We start from the raw sequence: 18,184 nt of genomic DNA on the forward strand, positions 1-18,184 counted from the left end.
TAAAACAAACCCCTCACCACACGAAGTTAGCACGGAGCTCCTCGTCGGTTTGCAGAAGATGATCTTGGTGAAAACAATACTATGTACTGAGTTCAAAGATTGGTGGGGCATGACGGAGACTGGGACGTCACCGAGAGAGTCACAAGCACGCAGGGTGTCAGATTGGGCAGCAGAAGATGTCTTGATGAGCAAAGCACCGGACCGCATTTTACTAATCGATTCAACTTCGCCATACTTATCATCAATCCTCTCCACGAAAAACAAAGGCTTGGTCGTGGCAAAACTACTGCCATCCATCCTAGTAAAAACCAGGTACTGAGGGAAAGGTTTCAACCCAAGCCGGCTAGCTTGCCCCTCCTCCCAGGGGGTGGCCAACCAGGATGGTGAAGCTTTTTTCGCTTTACGCGCAAGGCATCCACCCTAGTACCACCAACTCGGATCAGGGGCTCACTGCGTGGGCGCCACCCAGCCACAGCAAGGGCCGTCTGGCACGGCAGCCATTGTCAGGAGTTCTGGTGCTCCAAAACAATGAGCATCGAACCCTGGGCATACATGAGGCGTTAACAGCTCAGTTACTAGTAGTGTGATCTCTGTGGTTTCAGGGGGCTCAGCCAAGTGGGTACTTAACAGCCCCACCACATGGACTGGCTACCATGCTGGTGACCTAGCAGGAGGGGGGCCAGGGTGCAAAGGGAAAGGGGAGGGGAGGGGGAGAGGAACCTGCACCATGGACGCTAGGTAGGGAGTTCATCCCCAAATGGCTCACACTGAACGGAAAATTTTGCAAATGGAGGTCAAACCCCAAGGGGACCAAACATGCCGAAAAGGAAATGGAAACAGCAAACTAAACAATAGCACAGACCAAAACAAAGCCAGGAGGATAGCCAGGTCGACATAAAGAAGCCCACTAAGAGGGAAAAGAGGGGGCAGGGACAAAGGAGCAAGGAGAGGGAGGGAGAGGAACAGGGATGGTAAGGCAGCCTTCAAAGGAAAGGAAAGAAGACTGCAAAAGTTCGGTGTCCCGTGCACGCCACACATGTACCCACAAAAGGACTATGGGCCCCCAGGGGGTTTGAAAGGTTCAGGCAAAGCTGCAGCCTAGATGTACACCATGGAGGTGTATACCTCAAGTATAATTGGTAAAGCCAACGGCTCCAGTTCAGACAGAAGGAATCGGACATGAACTGCAACTGGAAACCCTGACCTGGGCTGCCGATGTGGGAGATTAACCGCTTTGGGTGGAAAAAGAAGACGGTTATTTGGATGCGCAGGAGAACTACACACGTGTGCTATGTAACTGGCCAGCAGTCGTGTATGTCTCACCTGCAATGGAGGCACTCCAGCTTCCACAAGGACGCTGGTCACCGGACTCGTCCTAAAAACTCCTGTCGCTAGGCAAATGCCACTGTGGTGCCCTGGGTTGAGTAAACACAACGCTGAGGGCGCCGCCAAACCATAAACCACACACCTATAGTCAAGGTGGGATTGAACAAGAACTCAGGCAGCTGAGGTGCTGCCAGCACTTCCGCTTAAGCTGACGAAGGTGAGGATGCCAAGTCAATCGGGCATTGAAACCAGTCATAAGAATCGATATGTCTCCACTATAGTGAGGGGATCATCATTAAGATGAAGTCCTTATTTTGGATGAATGGTATGATGCTAACAGAAGTGCATAACACACGACTTTACGGCCCAAAACTGGAAACTGTGGGATAGAGCCCACGACTGCGCCTTGTGGACGGCTCCCCGTAGGTGCTGCTCAGCAGCACCAGTACTGTTGGAGTAGGATGAAATGCAGAAGTCGTCTGCATACAGAGAAGGTGAGACAGATGGCCCTAAAGCTTCTGCTACACCATTAATAGCCACTAAAAATAGAGAGACACTCAATACAGAGCCCTGCGGGACCCCAATATCCTGGATATGGGGGGGAACTATGGGAGGCACCAACTTGGACAAGGAAAGTACGAAGCGACAGGAAATTCTGGATAAAAATCAGGGGTGAGGCTCGGAGACCCAACTCGTATAATGTGGCAAGGATATGATGTCGCCAGGTCGTGTCATACGGTTTTCATAAATAAAAAAAGATGGCAACCACGTGTTGGCATCTGGGAAAGGCTGTTCGGTTGGCAGACTCTAGGGACACAAGATTATTAGTGGTAGAGCGATCCTGGCGGAAGCCGCCCTGACATGGAGCCACAGGCCACTTGACTCCAGGACCCAACCCAACTGCTGACACACCATACGTTTCAGCAGCTTACAACGAACGTCGGTGAGGCCGATTGGCCGATAGCTATCCACATCAATTGGATTTATACTGGGTTTGAGCACTGGAATGATGGTGCTGTCCCGCCGTTGCTGTGGAAAAGCACCATCGCACTATATCCAGTTGAAGATGACTAGAAGATGTCGCTTGTAGTCAGATGAGAGATGTTTAATCATCTGGCTGTGGATCTGATCTGGCCCAGGAGCTGTGTCGGGGCAATGTGCAAGGGCACTGAGGAGCTCCCATTCTGTAAATGGGGCATTATAGGATTCACTGTGGCATGTAGTAAATGAAAGGACTTCCCCTTCCAGCCGCCATTTGCGAGTGCAAAAGGCTGGAGGTAATTCTCCGATGCAGAGGCTCGAGCATAGAGATCAGCAATCGCATTTGAGTCGGTAGATAACATGCCATTTAAGTTAACACTGGGAACAACTGTTGGTGTCTGTACCCCAAAAACACGTTTGATCTTTGCCTAGACTTGGGAAGGTGACGTATGGCACCAAATGGACGAGACATATCTCTCTCTCTCTCAACACTCCTGCTTCCGTCGTTTGATAAGCTGGCGTACACGAGCAGGGAGCTGTTTAATGGCTACGAGGTGCTCCAGGGAAGGGTGCCGCTTATGACACTGTAGAGCTCGCCGACACTCCTTAACTGCTGCAGCGGCTTCCAGCGACCACCGAGGGACTGTCTTTCACCAGGGCCACCCTAAAGAGTGAGGGATTACGTTTTCTGCCACAGAAACGATTGTAGTAGTCACTAGATCAACCATCACTCTGATGTTTCCGTGTGGGTGAGATTCAATGGTGACAGCAGAGTTGAAAGTTTCCCGGCAGTGATAGGAAGATGGGGAAGTGGTCACTACCACACAGGTCATCATGTGCTCTCCAGTGTATAGATGGGAGAAGTCCTGGGCTTCAAATTGATAAATCAATGGCTGAATAACTACCTCGAACCACACTGAAATGTGTGGTAGCCCCAGTGTTTAAGAGTAGAGGTCAAACTGAGACAGTATAGTTTCGACATCTCTGCCTCTGTCAGTAAGCACGGTGCCACCCCACAAGGGGTTATGGGCATTAAAATCTCCCAAAAGTAGGAAAGGTTTAGGGAGTTGATCAATCAGTGCAGTTAATACATTCAGGGATGCTACACCATCCGGAGGAAAATATACATTACAGACAGTTATTTCCTGTGTCGTCCTTATCCTGACAGCGACAGCTTCAAGAGGGGTTTGAAGGGGCACATGTTCATTACAGACCAAGTTTAGGACATAAACACAAACTCCACCTGAAACATTCTTACAGTTACTACGGTTCCTATAGTATCCCATATAGCTGCAAAGGGCAAGGTTCTGCATTTCCAGGGACCAGGTTTCCTGGAAGGCAATGCAGAAACCAGGTGTAAAGCTTAACAGTTGCTGTAGCTCAGCCAGCCGGTGGAAAAACTGCCGCAATTCCACTGGAGGATGATGTTATCGTGAGACTGGGAAGGCATGGAACATTCAATGAGGTAGTTTACGCCTCAGGGTCACTTACTGCCACGGAATTCTTGCCTGAGCAGTCTATATCCATTTTGTCTGAGAGTCTGGCGAGATCTAGGTCCTCAGTGGACACCAGAATCTCCACCTCATCCGCAGACGCAGAGCTTGGAGGTAGCAGTGGTGTGGGTGCCACCGCAATTCCCTTGGTCTTGGGGACCTTCTTTTTGGATTTCTCTCACTGTTTGTTGGGTTTCGCTGCCTGGGAGATCTTCACTGATTCAATCTCTGGGACTGAGGATGAGCGGAAGCCCTGCAACCAGCTGCTTTTGGGTTCTTCAGCCACTGGCGGGTGTCATCTTTCCCACTAGCAGAAACCTGGGAAGGGAGTGACTCAAGGGACCCTTTCCTAGCAAGAACAGCAGAAGTTGTACACTTCTCTGGCTTAGAAGTGGGGATGGACATCCCTAATAGTGGGGGGTGGGGGGTGGTTTGCTCCTGAAATAGGTGGTGCATGAGCTCTGATGACACCACCTCCAACCAGTGGCCCTCCCCACAGGTGCCACCCAGCAGCAGCAAAGGCCACCTGGCAGGATGGCCACTGCCCGGAGTCCCAGTGCCCCAAGGGGACGGGCATCTACCCCTGGGCATACGTGGGGAGTTAACGGCACAGGCATCAGCAGAGCGATTCCTGTGTGGTCAGGGGGCTACAACCAACAGGGTACATGGACTGGCTACCGTGCTGGATATCAGGCGCAACCAAGCAAACAAGTCCATTGTCATTGTCAGCGTAGAAAATGAGGGTGCACAGTTGATGGAAAAACATGCACTTAGGAGAGCGACCTTGCCCAACAGTTGGAGAATGAGCAGAAGTGCAGATCCATGTCGACAAATGATGCAATAGGTGTCAGTGCATGATGGACACAATGCACCATGGAAGGCGCCCTTCCCCAATTGGCTCGCTCTTTGGGAACATTTTGAAACATGGAAGTCAAACCCTACAGGGGACCATCAAAAAGGCCGAAACATGTGAGACTCCTTTTAGTCGCCTCTTACAACAGGCAGGAATACCTCGGGCCTGTTCTAACCACCGGACCCGCAATGGGGTCATAATTAATGTTCTCATTTGAAACATCGTAAATAATGAAGCACTGCTCAGAATAATATCAAATTTGGACGGGATATTATCAGAGAAGGGAGAAACGGATGGGGGGGGGGGGGGAGGGGGGGAATACGATAATTTCACCACTAGATGGCACTGTAAGCAGCAGAATATCAGAATATGTAAAGGTAAATGACAAGGGTACACAGCTGCTGCTCAGGTTATGCCTGAGATGCTTATCCAGACGTCTTAATACAAGATCGTGAACTGCTGGGAAAGCTCTTTCACATGAATAATGACTGTGTGCTAGTAGCTCCGCATACATTCCAGGTACTTGAGGGTATGAAAAAAAGGTGTTTGACTAATGTCCGCCAAGGGACTGGATAAAAATTACTTAATTTAAAGAGAGAGAATGTGGCAGAGGGAGGAACACAGCTGATCCAATGTTGGTACAAAATGTGGCCACAGTATTTCAAGAGGAGTTGAGCAGTAGTGTGCAGACATGCAGTGCACAGGGCACTGTTCTAACTTTAGACATGCCTGTGAGCGAGGTGTATACAATTCTATAAAACATAATGCATTACTATCCATAGAAAATTATCCATGTTTGCTCTACAGTTTCTTGTTCACAGGGAGATGGACAATGAATGGCCATGGAACATTCTGTGAATGAAGTCCACTGTCATCTCCAAAGACTTGACAATATACAGAATTGCAGAAATGATTTAATTCTGTAAAAAGAACTATTTGGTGCAGGTTGACAAAATTTTTTATCGTAGGCCCACATTTTTTGATGGAGGTGGGTCTGGTGGGTCCTGTTTATCTGTAACATCACTGGTAAAAGCTATGAGTCTCTTGCATATCAAGGACATTGCAAACCTTCAATAGCATGAGTAGGATCTACATCTATATCGATACTCTGCAATCTTCCATATAGCATGTGGCGCAGGGTACACCATATCACAACTAGTCATTTCCTTTACTATTAGACTTATAAACAAACTGAGGGAGAACGACTATCTATATGCTTCCATTTGAGCCCTAATTTGTCGTATCACGTCTTCTTGGTCTTTACACACAATATATGTTGGAGGCAGTACAAGCATTCTGCATTCAGCTTCAAATATCAGTTCTCCTATTTTCCTCAATAGTGTTCCTCAAAAAGAATGTTGCCTTTCCTCCAGGGATTCTCATTTGAGTTCCCAAAGCATCACTGTAACACTTGCATGTTGTTTGAACCTACCATTAATAAATCTAGCAGCCTGCTTCAGAATTGCTTCAATGTCTTCCCAATCCAACCTGGTACATGTCCCAAATACTCTAGCAGTATTCAAGAATAGGTTGCACTACATCCTACACGCAGTCTCTTTTACAGATGAACCACACTTTCCTAGAATTCTCCCAATAAACTGAAGTGAACCATTCACCTTCCCTACATCAATGCTCACATGCTCGCTCCATTTCATATCGTTTTGCAATGTTACACCCAGCTGTTTAAATGACATGACTGTGGTAAGTAGGACTCTACTAATGCTGTATATGAACATGATGGGTTAATTTTTCCTACTCATCCAAATTAACTTATACTTTACTACATTTCAACCTAGCTGCCAATTTATTGCACCAACTACAAATTTTTTCCACATCATGTTGTATCCTCCTACAGTCACCAAACTTCAGCACCTTACCACACACCACAGCATCATCAGCAAACAACAGCAAATTGATGCCCACCTGGCCTGTATATACAGAATAATGGCAGTCGTATCACACTTCCCTGTGGCACTCCTGATGATAATACCCTTGTCTCTGATGAACACTTATTCTCATCCAAGATGGTGCTCCTCTGCACAATGCACAGGCAGTAAAGCAATTACTACAGAGGTATCTTGGAAATGCCAGAATTATCAGCCGTCATTTCCCTGCAGCCTGGTAGTCCAGATCACCTGATCTTAATCCCTGTGACTTCTGGCTATGGGGTTGTCTGAAACATGCCGTGTTCAGTGTTCTGGTTATAAACATGGTTGTAACAAAGGCATAAACTGTGCAACACATTCTGAATGTGACCTCTGAGATCTATTGTGGAACCTTCCGTTTCTCGATTACTGAACACATCGATGATGATGATGATGTTTGGTTTGTGGGGCGCTCAACTGCGTGGTTATCAGCACCCGTACAATTATCCAATCTTTGCTCAGTCCAATTTCGCCACTTTCCTGGATGATGATGAAATGATGAGGACAACACAAACACCCAGTCATCTCGAAGCAGGTGAAAATCCCTGACCCCACCGGGAATCGAACCCGGGACCCCGTGCTCGGGAAGCGAGAACGCTACCGCGAGACCACGAGCGGCGGACTGAACATATCATGCACCAGTCTAACAACAATTAAAAAACCCATTTCATTGTTGCTGTTTATGTGGTTTTTGCCCTCAGGACAACTAAAAACTAATGGCTCTGAGCACTATGGGACTTAACAGCTATGGTCATCAGTCCCCTAAAAACTAATGTCATCATTAATTATTGTGCAGTTTTTGGCCATAGGACAATTAAAAACCAATGTCATTCTTGCTTTCTATGCAATTAAAATCCAATTTTTGCCATGTGCTGTGGTACAGCCTTGCTGTGATGGATGGCCTTACTTAACAGTACTGCAACTGTTGAATGCCAAACTGCACATTGCACAGTACTGTTAGTTTAATGTGCAATTCACACCATAGCCATCGTATTCCGATTTGTCTGATTTGTAGCCCAACCCATTTATTATATGACACATCTAAAAGAAAATTCTTGTTAACTTTTTATTATTATTTGTTTCCGTAACATTTCCCCTTTCTTCAATTATATTCCTTTCAAATTTGATGTCATTCCATGAGTGTTTTTTTACAACTTTTTTAAACTGGGACTTTAATTGTAATCACATCATACACTGTTACTTGTAATACAGCTTTATAAAAAACATTGCTACTAGCCATGTGGCTAACACAAGCTTTCAGTGACTAAATCTAGATATTCATTCAGATAACAATGAACTACTTCCCCATTTTTCTGTATAAAAATCATGGACCAATTTGATTTGATAATTAGAATAGTTAAATGGGCTTCTGAAAGGAAATTCACAAAAATAACAAAAAACTAAATTTATAATCAAAATTTTCCCTTTGTGTGGCACATCTGAATGCACTGTTCTATACATAAGATCATGTTGCAATCTATACATCAGGTGCTTGTTTCTTTCCACATTTTTTCCCCCATCAGAATTTCTTCTGGAGCAACATCAAACACACTTTCTATGAAGTTCCATTTTACTGGATTCTGAAATATATGGAATATGAAACACCTTTCTATCAGTATTATTTTAATTGTTTTTGTCAAAAATGATTGTAATTATTTCTGGAAAACTGTCTTCATTAGTTCCATATTAAATTCCAAAAATGTTTTCTTCAAGTTATATGATTTTTTAAAATGTAATCAATGCGTTGAATAGTGATTGATCAATAAGATGGTGAAATACTTTCTTGCAATACTTTCTTCTGTTTTCATAACAACAACATTCTTGATTAGCTCAGTCAATGCTGTCTATTATATCGTAGTCTCATATCAACTGAAGTTTTGTTATTTTGTCATCTTTTGTTTCCATTACACACGTTGATGGGTTGTGTATAGTGTAGTGACCCAAATCAGCAGACACAGCTAGAAGTTAGAACTGTTAGAGACTACCACTCGTGGATGTGTGGGTAGTCTCCCATCTGTGCACCCTACTGGCTGGCCAACAGCTTATAGAGATGGGCCCTCACCCACAGTTACATGTTTATCTTATGACTAGGTGTTATCAGACTGTTAGTGTGTGCCACACCATGGTCACTGTACTACTTGTAATTGGTTGATTCACGACTAAATATAGTTTATTGTGTCTGTCATTTTGTGTGGGTCTTCTCTTGTGGATATAAAACATTGGCAACAAGTAGAGTTATATCTCCATGTATTTTGGTGTTGTGCAGTTGTTTTCCAGATCTCGTCATTGCATGGAGCCTCTGCTTCAGATATTGGTACAGCAACAAATGGAACTTCCCAAAGTTATGCAACAAGCTGTGCCAGCATTGCTCTCCAGAAATTCTTCCATTTTCGCCATTTGGCGAGGCAGTGGAAGATTGGGAGGTGTTCAAATACTGCCTACAGCAGCATTTTTACACCTTCCACATCACGGATGCATAGGTATGTTGTGCACTGTTTTTGTCATGGATTTCTCTAGCGTTGTATCAGGTGTTGCACCAGTTGGGCCCATTGCAGGAACCTTCATCATCGTTTGACACTTTATGTTCATCGATGCCTTTCTATTATTGCCGTTGCACGCATGTTGCAGCCACTAGGGTTAAATTTCACCAATGCAAGAAACAACTATCAGTTCTTATATGCCTGCGCCACTACATGGCAAGTGCCATTTTATCACGCCCAAGTCAAAAGATTGTATGCGGATGTCACGGTTCACAACGTTATCATTCATTCATCCTTGATAAGGGAGTCCTACAACAGAATCTCCAGTTAGAAAAATTCTCACTTGAAGAGATTTTGCCAACTTACCAATCATCTGAGGTCTCTCTCACCACTGCTCAGCAACTGGAAGCCTGGTGCAAGGTCGCGGCGGTTCAGGGAGGACCTGGCTGCATCCATTGTGTCTGGGGACAACAATGTCGCAGTGTTGCAGGCCAGCCGATCTGATGGCTTCCACACAGTGCTCATACAGCACTCCAGACACTGCTCCATTTATCATGTTACTCCAAAACTGACAGATCAGGTATCTCCAGCATCGGTCTGCCTCTTATAAATGTTGGAAAAAAGGCCAAATTGTGGCAGTCTGCCACTCAACTGCACAGAATGCAGCATCAGAGACCATGGATATGGATAGTCAGAAAGCATTTTCATCAGGACTGGTTCCCGATTGCGATCCCAACACATTTTTTATCAATGTTTTGGGTCTCTTGAGACAGATGCACCTGTAGGTAGATATCTGCATGGTGGTTTCCCAGATTAATGCTCAAGTATGTTGAGACCTTATCTCTCTGCCACTGTTGCCTGTAAACAGTCACCTCCAAGGATACGGTAAACAGCAAATCCTCTTGTTTGGCCAATGTCACCTATAAATCCATGACGTGGCCTATTACATGTAATGTCATCCATGGCGGTAGTTTTGCAAATCTTTTCAGGTTTGATGGGCTTTGGCTTTTCAGTCACAGTTGGTATCTGCCGAGATCCCATATCAATCAATGGAATTTCTGTGCTTGTTCACAATTTCTGGATATCTTTGTGGAAATCCTAGGGTGTGCAACAGACATTCAAACCCACATAACCTTCCAGTAGTTGGCTTGTCCAATATTTTATTCTAGTTAGGTAGATTCCCCTGGCCTTGCCCTCTCGAGCCAAGGCGGAGATGGACTGGCCCACCTTGCTCTTGGTGGTGTTTCTCATTTCCTTGAGTGAAAGCGTGGTGGTGGTGGTGATATGCATAGGGGCACACAACAGTAAGGTCATCAATGCTCATACTAAAACTAACAGAGTCTACAAGTGTGGTTATGAATTGCTAAAAGCATGCATCAAAATGTAAATTAAAAAATAGGATCCACAGCCATTCCGGGACTCTCTCACTGACACTGTAACAAAACAGTAAAAGACGGATGCCTCAGTGCAGTGTATGAGTAAAGTTCATAGACTATAATCACACAACAGCTATCCTACAAACACATTAAAACCTTCTACCTAAGACACTAGACATCACAACTAAAACAGAGGGCAGGTCAACTAGTAAGTGGACCAGACCCTCATGGCTTGGTATAAAACACATTCAGTTATAATGTGGCGTAGAGAAACCTGTACACCACAAGCACTCTATACTGGTGCATCATCCTGCTGAAGCAGGAATTCTCGCGTCAAACAACAGTGTCCCATCTGGAAGCACATTAAAATTATTTGCTCCAATCGCAGCGGCCGGTAGGAGGTACACCATGGTCATGTCGTCGATTTTATGGGCCTCAACTTGTTCTCGAACCCTAACCATTCCTCCTGCTACAGACACATGATGCTGTGTCTCAATAACGAGGTTACTGCATGGACAGGGGCAGCACATTCAGACATTGTAATTTCCAAATAGGCATCCTCAACTGCTGCATTTGCTGCTTCATTACCCAGAATGGCCATGTGCCCTGGTATCCAGGTGAATGACACATCCTTTCCCTGCCTCTGTACTTGGAAGAGGGTGTCAAGAATCAGCTGAAGATACTTTATAGCTGGATACAAGTGATTGATAGCCTGAACGGCACTTAGGGAGTAAGTGCACATGAAGGATTTGGTAGCAGGAAGGTACTGCATTTTCTCCAGTGCCCTCGAGATCACATATAATTGAGCATCATACATTGTAAATGGACCAGGTAAGCAAATCTTGATGACATCCATGTAGTGTCATGGGCCCTCTCAAGATCGAAGAAGACACTTATGAGTTGCTGTCTGTATAGGAAGGATTACTGGATTTCCGCCTCAAGCAGGGTGAGGTTGTTAAGAGTTGAACGATACCTCTGAAACTCACACTGGGAGCGACTAAGTAGGTCCCGGGATTCTAGGACCCAAATCAGATGGCAGTTGACCATGCGCTTTAGCCGTCTTTCCTAAGCAGCTAGTGAGGACCATGCTACACTAACTGATGGGCAAATATGGAGTCCTCTGGTTCCAGAAAGGGTACTAAAACTGCCTCCCCCCCAAGAGTGTGTGAAGTCCACTGTCAACTAAATCACATTAAAAATGGGAAAGAGTTTTTTCTTTGTGTCCTGTTGACCTGAGACAGAGCATACTCAAGCTCCCACATGGAAAAAGGCAATTGTAGCCACCACTTTCCACCAAGGCTTGATGGCAGTGGAAAGCTGGACCTTGGTTTGCAGCAGCAGTGATCGAACCAAAGTAATCCACCATTGCGTTCACTATGTCCACAGGTGTTGATTATACACACACACTTCCAGCAGTACAGCAGCTGCAGGTCATCTGGGATATTTGCCAGATATCCTCCCTCTAGCTTCCCATAACTATGGTTGATCGAGTCCAGAAACACTTGCCATGACCTCTTCTTGTTCTCCGATGATCTTTCATGCCTTTGCCCTCACGATTCGGAATGCTGTGAGGTTCATAGCAGAAGATTGACATTTAAACTGTTGGAAAGCTGTGCGTCTCTCCCTGATGGCATAGTGACACCCACCGTTCCACCAGGGGAGACATCACCTCTAAGACTGGTCTGGAGACAGACTTATCAGTGGCATGGTGGATCACATTAGTGATGTGGTCCACTCAGTCCTGGACATTACACTGCCATTCAAAAACAGTTAATTGATTGTACAGTGTCAAGTTCACTCTGCTAAGCATCCACCATGGCAGTTTCCTTTCAGAGACAGCTCTGTCAGAGAGGTGAATCTAAGTACGGAAGTGATCACTGGAATGCAAGTCACTGACCACTTATCAGTGAGCAGCACTAACAAGGACAAGAGAACAGAAAGCAAGGTCTATGGCTGAAAACAACCCCATGGCAGTGCTAAACTGTCAGTGTGTTCTACCACTAGCTTTAAGAAGACATAATTCCTGTGACACAATAAGGCTTTCGACAACTCAACCCCTGGGAGCAAGATGATGGAGATCCCCACAGCACATTATGTGCATTAAAATCTTCTCAAGTAGGAAGGGCGAAAGGCATTGTAAAATCAGGTCAGAAAGACCCACCCTAACAAAACTTTTGTTGGGTGCACATACATACTACAAATGGTGAGTGCAAACAGAATATGCACTGTGGCAACAACACCCTGTCTGTCTCAGGGAGACAGAAATGGAGTAGTATGTGTCATTCACAAAGATAGCTACTCAACCTTTAGCCCTGTCTCCACTGAGGGCTGTATCCCCTGACCATAGGGGTATCACTATGTTTAAAGTGTGTTTCCTGTAGACACAAACAGAGGGGTGTTTCCGGTGCCAACAGTTTCAGCTCTTCCAAAAGTGTTCTGTACCTTCCCATGTTCCATTGAAGCACAGTAGATATTTGGCTGAGAGGTTTACGTGTTCTCCTTGCCACCCCCCTCCCTTCCCTGCATGTAGGAGAACCCACTTCAGGAGGAGGAGAACTGAGTGAACTTAGGGATTCATCAAAGCAGAGTTCTAAGTCTGTAGGCGAGTCGTGAGTGTTCCCAGGTCTGACGAGACACCTACTTCATTTCTGCCTTCTTGACAGTACACTTAACCTTACTCTTCTCTTATACATTCGACAACACCAAGGTAGGCTGTGCCAACCCATGGTGCAGCACTTAGCCTGCCAAACTAGCATCAGCAACAGGAGTGGAAGCAGTGGTCACCATAGGAGTTTGTGTTGGGACAGTAACAATTCCGTGTGAACTGTCACTGCCAAAGGTGCACTTGCAAGAGCATTTCATGGTATCAAACACCACAGGCGACGTCTGGGTGCAAACACTAACAGTCACAGGTTTCTTTGCAAGCATAGCAGCAAATGAAGCAGAAAATATTGGGGGTTGAAGGAATGTGTACATCTTCTTCACTTCAGTGTAAGATACGTGCTTGGTCACCTGGATCTTCTTTTATTCCTTGTGCACCATAATCTCTCTACTCCATGCTGGATGTGGACCTGAACAACTGGCACAAAGGTCAGGGGAGGTACACGTAGTTCCATCAGGGTGAGCAGCCATACCACACTTAGCACATGTAGCTTGTCCAATACACCTGAGTGTGGTGTGCTCCAATTTCTGGTACTTCAAACACCTCTTAGGTTGGGGGAAGCATGCTCTGACTTTCAGTCTCAAAAATCCAGCTTTAACATAATACAGCAAAGACGGAAAGTCAGTGTAATTGAGACTGTTTTTTCCAGTTTTCCTTCTATAAGACACATTATTTTCTTCTGCTCAATGATCCCTTCGTTGGCTCATATCTTCTGTAGCTCTGAAGTGCATGATATCACTGCATGTGACCTCTCCTTCACTGTAATTAAGGGTACACTGCTGTTCTATTGCAACACGGTACTCACCCAAGAATTTTGACTTTAAAAGGTTGTTAACTTTCTGTGAAGTTGCTGTCTCGACCAGGAATGTGCCATTACAATTTAACAGATTAATGGTTCTAGCCAAACCATCAAGGCCTTTCTGGCTACAGAAGGGTGATACCTTCTCAAACATACCAGCTTCTCTCCTGATCACAAGAAACACATTTTGACATGCTGGGCACATCCTGTTACGATACTATGACTGAACTTGAGGGGAAGATTGTTCAGCAGGGCCTGTGCCTAGTAGACATTTACCTTCCCAACCATTTATCTTTCAACAATTTATCTTAACTTTTACATAAGGGCAGCCCAATTCGTCCTCTGTATCTCTTTCTTCAGTATTTTAAATGATAGGTCCTTTTCAATTCCCTTAAAATCTAAGCCTTTTTCCTCCTCCTGATCACGAGATTCACTTCTTTTAGTTTTAATGAGATTGAGATATTTTAGATGCCTCATCCCCCCCCCCCCCCTTAAACTTAAATATGTACTTGTGAAATTAAATCTAAGGCTAAAAATACACTGTACCTGATTACTTTCCAGAAACATTTTACTTACCGCTGTCACACTTAGAGCTCTAGCAAGTCGCTCCTTACGAGATAAAGTTTCCAACTCTGAGAGGAGGAGGTTGTACTGACGCTTTAGTCTTTCCCTAGCCAAGGCCTGGCTGCTCCGACACTGTTGCAGCTGTTCCCGATGTAGCTTTGTTTTAAGGCTTTCCTTCTGTGTTGCTTCTGATGCAGCTGTAACTTCTTCAGCAAGCTGCACTGCAGTTTTCTGCAAAGAAAACATGAATTTTTCAGGAGTCCCAACTGAATGCTCATTTGGCATTGCTCCCATCCTTAAATAATTTTACTTGTTTAGTACTAGGTATAGACAGCCTATATTAACAGTCAGGTCTACTATATAAATAAGTATTCCTACGAGATATACCATTTGTGTGTGTGTGTGTGTGTGTGTGTGTGTGTGTGTGTGTGTGTGTGTTGTGGCACACCACAATTAATCTACTGCAAGGTGATACAGGAGAAGCTTTGATAAGCAGCTAAGTCAAGTGGAGTGTCTCAACCAGGGGCTCCGCTGATTCTGTGAGGGTCTTTGATACAGACTTCTGGATCTACTTTACACGATGGAGAATTATGAGATTTCCCTTGAGAGGTCAGAGGTGCACTACACAGAGGGGGCAGGCCTGAGCTCCTTCGAAAAATGCTCGCCACTTGATCTACAGAGAGCGAAATCAGCTTCCATACTAAGTAAATACACTTTGAATGTCAAGATTCTAACAATGAATTACCAATGCATTTGTAACAAAGCGCTTGAATTCACTGCCCTCCAGGAAAGCTGTCATGCCAAAACTACACAAGAAACTCAGAGCTGGAGGAAGCACAAAGCACAGAGCTCCAAAATATTTAATGAGTCCTGGAAAAAACATTGAAAAGACAGGTTAGATATCATATGAGAGAGATGTTCACTGCATTCAACAAAAATATTATGTCTATTCAGGTTGAAACTGAGTCTTACCAAAGTTATCTGCATCTGAATAACCACCGAAGGTGATCTCAAGCTAATTATCAAATATTTTTACTGGCCACCTGATTCTGCCGTAATGGTCGGTAGTGTAACAGATCACAACTCATGAACTGTAGTACATGTTACATTTGATTACTACACTATCAGACAGACAGAATGAGCAGCACTCTGTGACTGTTGAGGGTGCAGTAACTTATGCAACAGTTCCATCATAGAGTGACTGCAGCAGAGTACAGGATGACTTTGACAGAATTTCTATTTGGTATGATGAATGGCAGCTTGCTTTAAACATCGCAAAACATAAGTTAATGCTGAGTGGTAAGAAAAAACAATCCTGCAATACGCAAATACAGCATTAGCAGTATGCTGCTTAACACAGTCACGTCAATTTAAATCTGAGAATAATGTTGCAAAGTGACATGAAATGGGATAAGTAGGAAAGGACAATTGTAGGAAGACAAATGGTTGACTTCAGAATTCTAGGCAGATGGTAGCTCACCCGTAAAGGAGATGACATATAGAACACTAGTGCATCCTTTCTAGCGTACTGCTCGAGTATTTGGGATTCCCGCCAAATCAGATTAAAGGAAGACATTAAGGCAATTCAGAGTCTTGCTGCTAGATTTGCTGCCATTAGGATTAACTGACAAACAAGTACTATGGAAATGCTCTGGAACTGAAATAGTAGTCCCTTGAGCCAAGAAAACATACTTTTTGTGGAACACTATTGAGAAAGTATAGAGGACAGGTGTTTGTAACTGGCTGCAGAACAATTCTACTGCCACCAATGTAAGTCCCGTATAAGGATCATCGAGACAGAGGACGAGGAATTAGGGCTAGTACAGAGGCATATAGACAGTAGATTGTCCCTCACTCCATTTGTGAATGGAATAGGAAAGGGAATGACTAGCAGTGGCTTGTAGAGACTGTACATGGACGTAGGCATGGATGTAAATATAGAAATAAGCAAGATAATATTTTTATTCATTCTTTATTACCAGATGGGCATTCTGTTAGTAAAAGAGTGAATGACCTTTCAGACGATGATGCACAAATTTTAACACTAAAATGTTATTGTACACTAACAACTGTTATAATTATATAAATTATGTAGGAAAGCTAATCCAATGTCAATAGAGAATTTTTTTTAAACCTTGTTACGGAAGCAGTTTATCATTTTATTCCAAATAATTTGCTATCAAATGTACAGTTCAGTTTTAGAAGTGGTTAAACAACTAACTTTTCTCTGTGAGGTACTGAATGCTAGGCTCTTTTTTGATTTAACTAAGGCATTTGACTGTGTTGATTGCAAAATGTTGCTCCAGAAGTTGAACATTATGGAATACAGGGAGTAGCTCACAACTGGTTCACCTCTTACTTTGATAAACAGCAAAAGTTCATTATCCACAGAGTTGAGAATGGCTATGATGTAGGGTCTGAGTGAGACACGGTCAAATGGGGGAGAGCAGCGGGGAGGGGGGGGGGGGGTAGCAGGAGGGTGGCAGGGATCAGTGCTGGGGTCATTCCTGTTCCTTATTTACATAAATGATATGCCCTCTAGTATTACAAGTGATGCTAAAATATTCCTGTTTGTTGATGACACTAGCTTGGATGTAAAAGATATTATGTGCAACATTGGCACTGTTTCAAATAGTGCAGTTCATGATCTAAGTTCATAGCCTGTAGAAAATTAAGTAGTGCTAAAACACAGTAAGACTCAGTTTTTACAGTTACTAACACACAATTCAACAGAACCCGATGTTTTAATTTCACAGAGTGGGCGTAAGATCAGTGAAACTGAACAGTTCAAACTTCTAGGTGTTCAGATAGACAGCAAACTGCTCACATTCAGGATATTGTTTAAAGAATTAATGCTTCCATTTTTACTATTTGAACAATATCTGAAGTAAGTGATAGTTCAACACAAAAAATGGTCTACTTTACTTCTTTTCATTCACTTGTGAGATACGGTATTATATTTTGGGGTAACTCTTCCCATTCTCAAAGGATATTTTTAGCTCGGAAGCTGGCGGTCCGCGCAATAATTGGTGTAAATTCACAAACGTGTTGTTGACTCCTGTTCACTAGTCTGGGTATTCTGACATTGACCCCTCAATACATATATTCTTTACTGTCATTTCTTGTTAACAATATCTACATCTACATCTACATCTACATGACTACTCTACAATTCACATTTAAGTGCTTGGCAGAGGGTTCATCGAACCACGATCATACTCTCTCTCTACCATTCCACCCCCGAACAGCGCGCAGGAAAAACGAACACCTAAACCTTTCTGTTCGAGCTCTGATTTCTCTTATTTTATTTTGATGATTATTCCTACCCATGTAGGTTGGGCTCAACAAAATATTTTCGCATTCGGAAGAGAAAATTGGTGACTGAAATTTCGTAAATAGATCTCGCCGCGACGAAAAACGTCTTTGCTGTAATGACTTCCATTCCAACTCGCGTATCATATCTGCCACACTCTCTCCCCTATTACGTGATAATACAAAACGAGCTACCCTTTTTTTGCACCCTTTCGATGTCCTCCGTCAATCCCACCTGGTAAGGATCCCACACTGCGCAGCAATATTCTAACAGAGGACGAAAGAGTGTAGTGTAAGCTGTCTCTTTAGTGGACTTGTTGCATCTTCTAAGTGTCCTGCCAATGAAACGCAACCTTTGGCTCGCCTTCCCCACAATATTATCTATGTGGTCTTCCCAACTGAAGTTGTTCATA

At 44.1% G+C, this 18,184-nt stretch overlaps 1 protein-coding gene across 1 annotated transcript in view; it reads right to left on the bottom strand.

Annotated features, from left to right (window-relative positions):
- The window catches only part of LOC126092292 (uncharacterized), a 230,263-nt gene that overhangs the window by 63,771 nt on the left and 148,308 nt on the right, over nucleotides 1–18,184 (bottom strand). Inside the window, exon 6 of the mRNA XM_049907811.1 lies at nucleotides 14,472–14,690. Coding sequence (XP_049763768.1) covers nucleotides 14,472–14,690 — 219 coding nt within the window. The remainder of the gene's footprint in view (nucleotides 1–14,471; nucleotides 14,691–18,184) is intronic.

The sequence above is a fragment of the Schistocerca cancellata genome, chromosome 7, assembly GCF_023864275.1.
Source record: "Schistocerca cancellata isolate TAMUIC-IGC-003103 chromosome 7, iqSchCanc2.1, whole genome shotgun sequence".
In the NCBI taxonomy this organism is placed as follows: domain Eukaryota; kingdom Metazoa; phylum Arthropoda; class Insecta; order Orthoptera; family Acrididae; genus Schistocerca; species Schistocerca cancellata.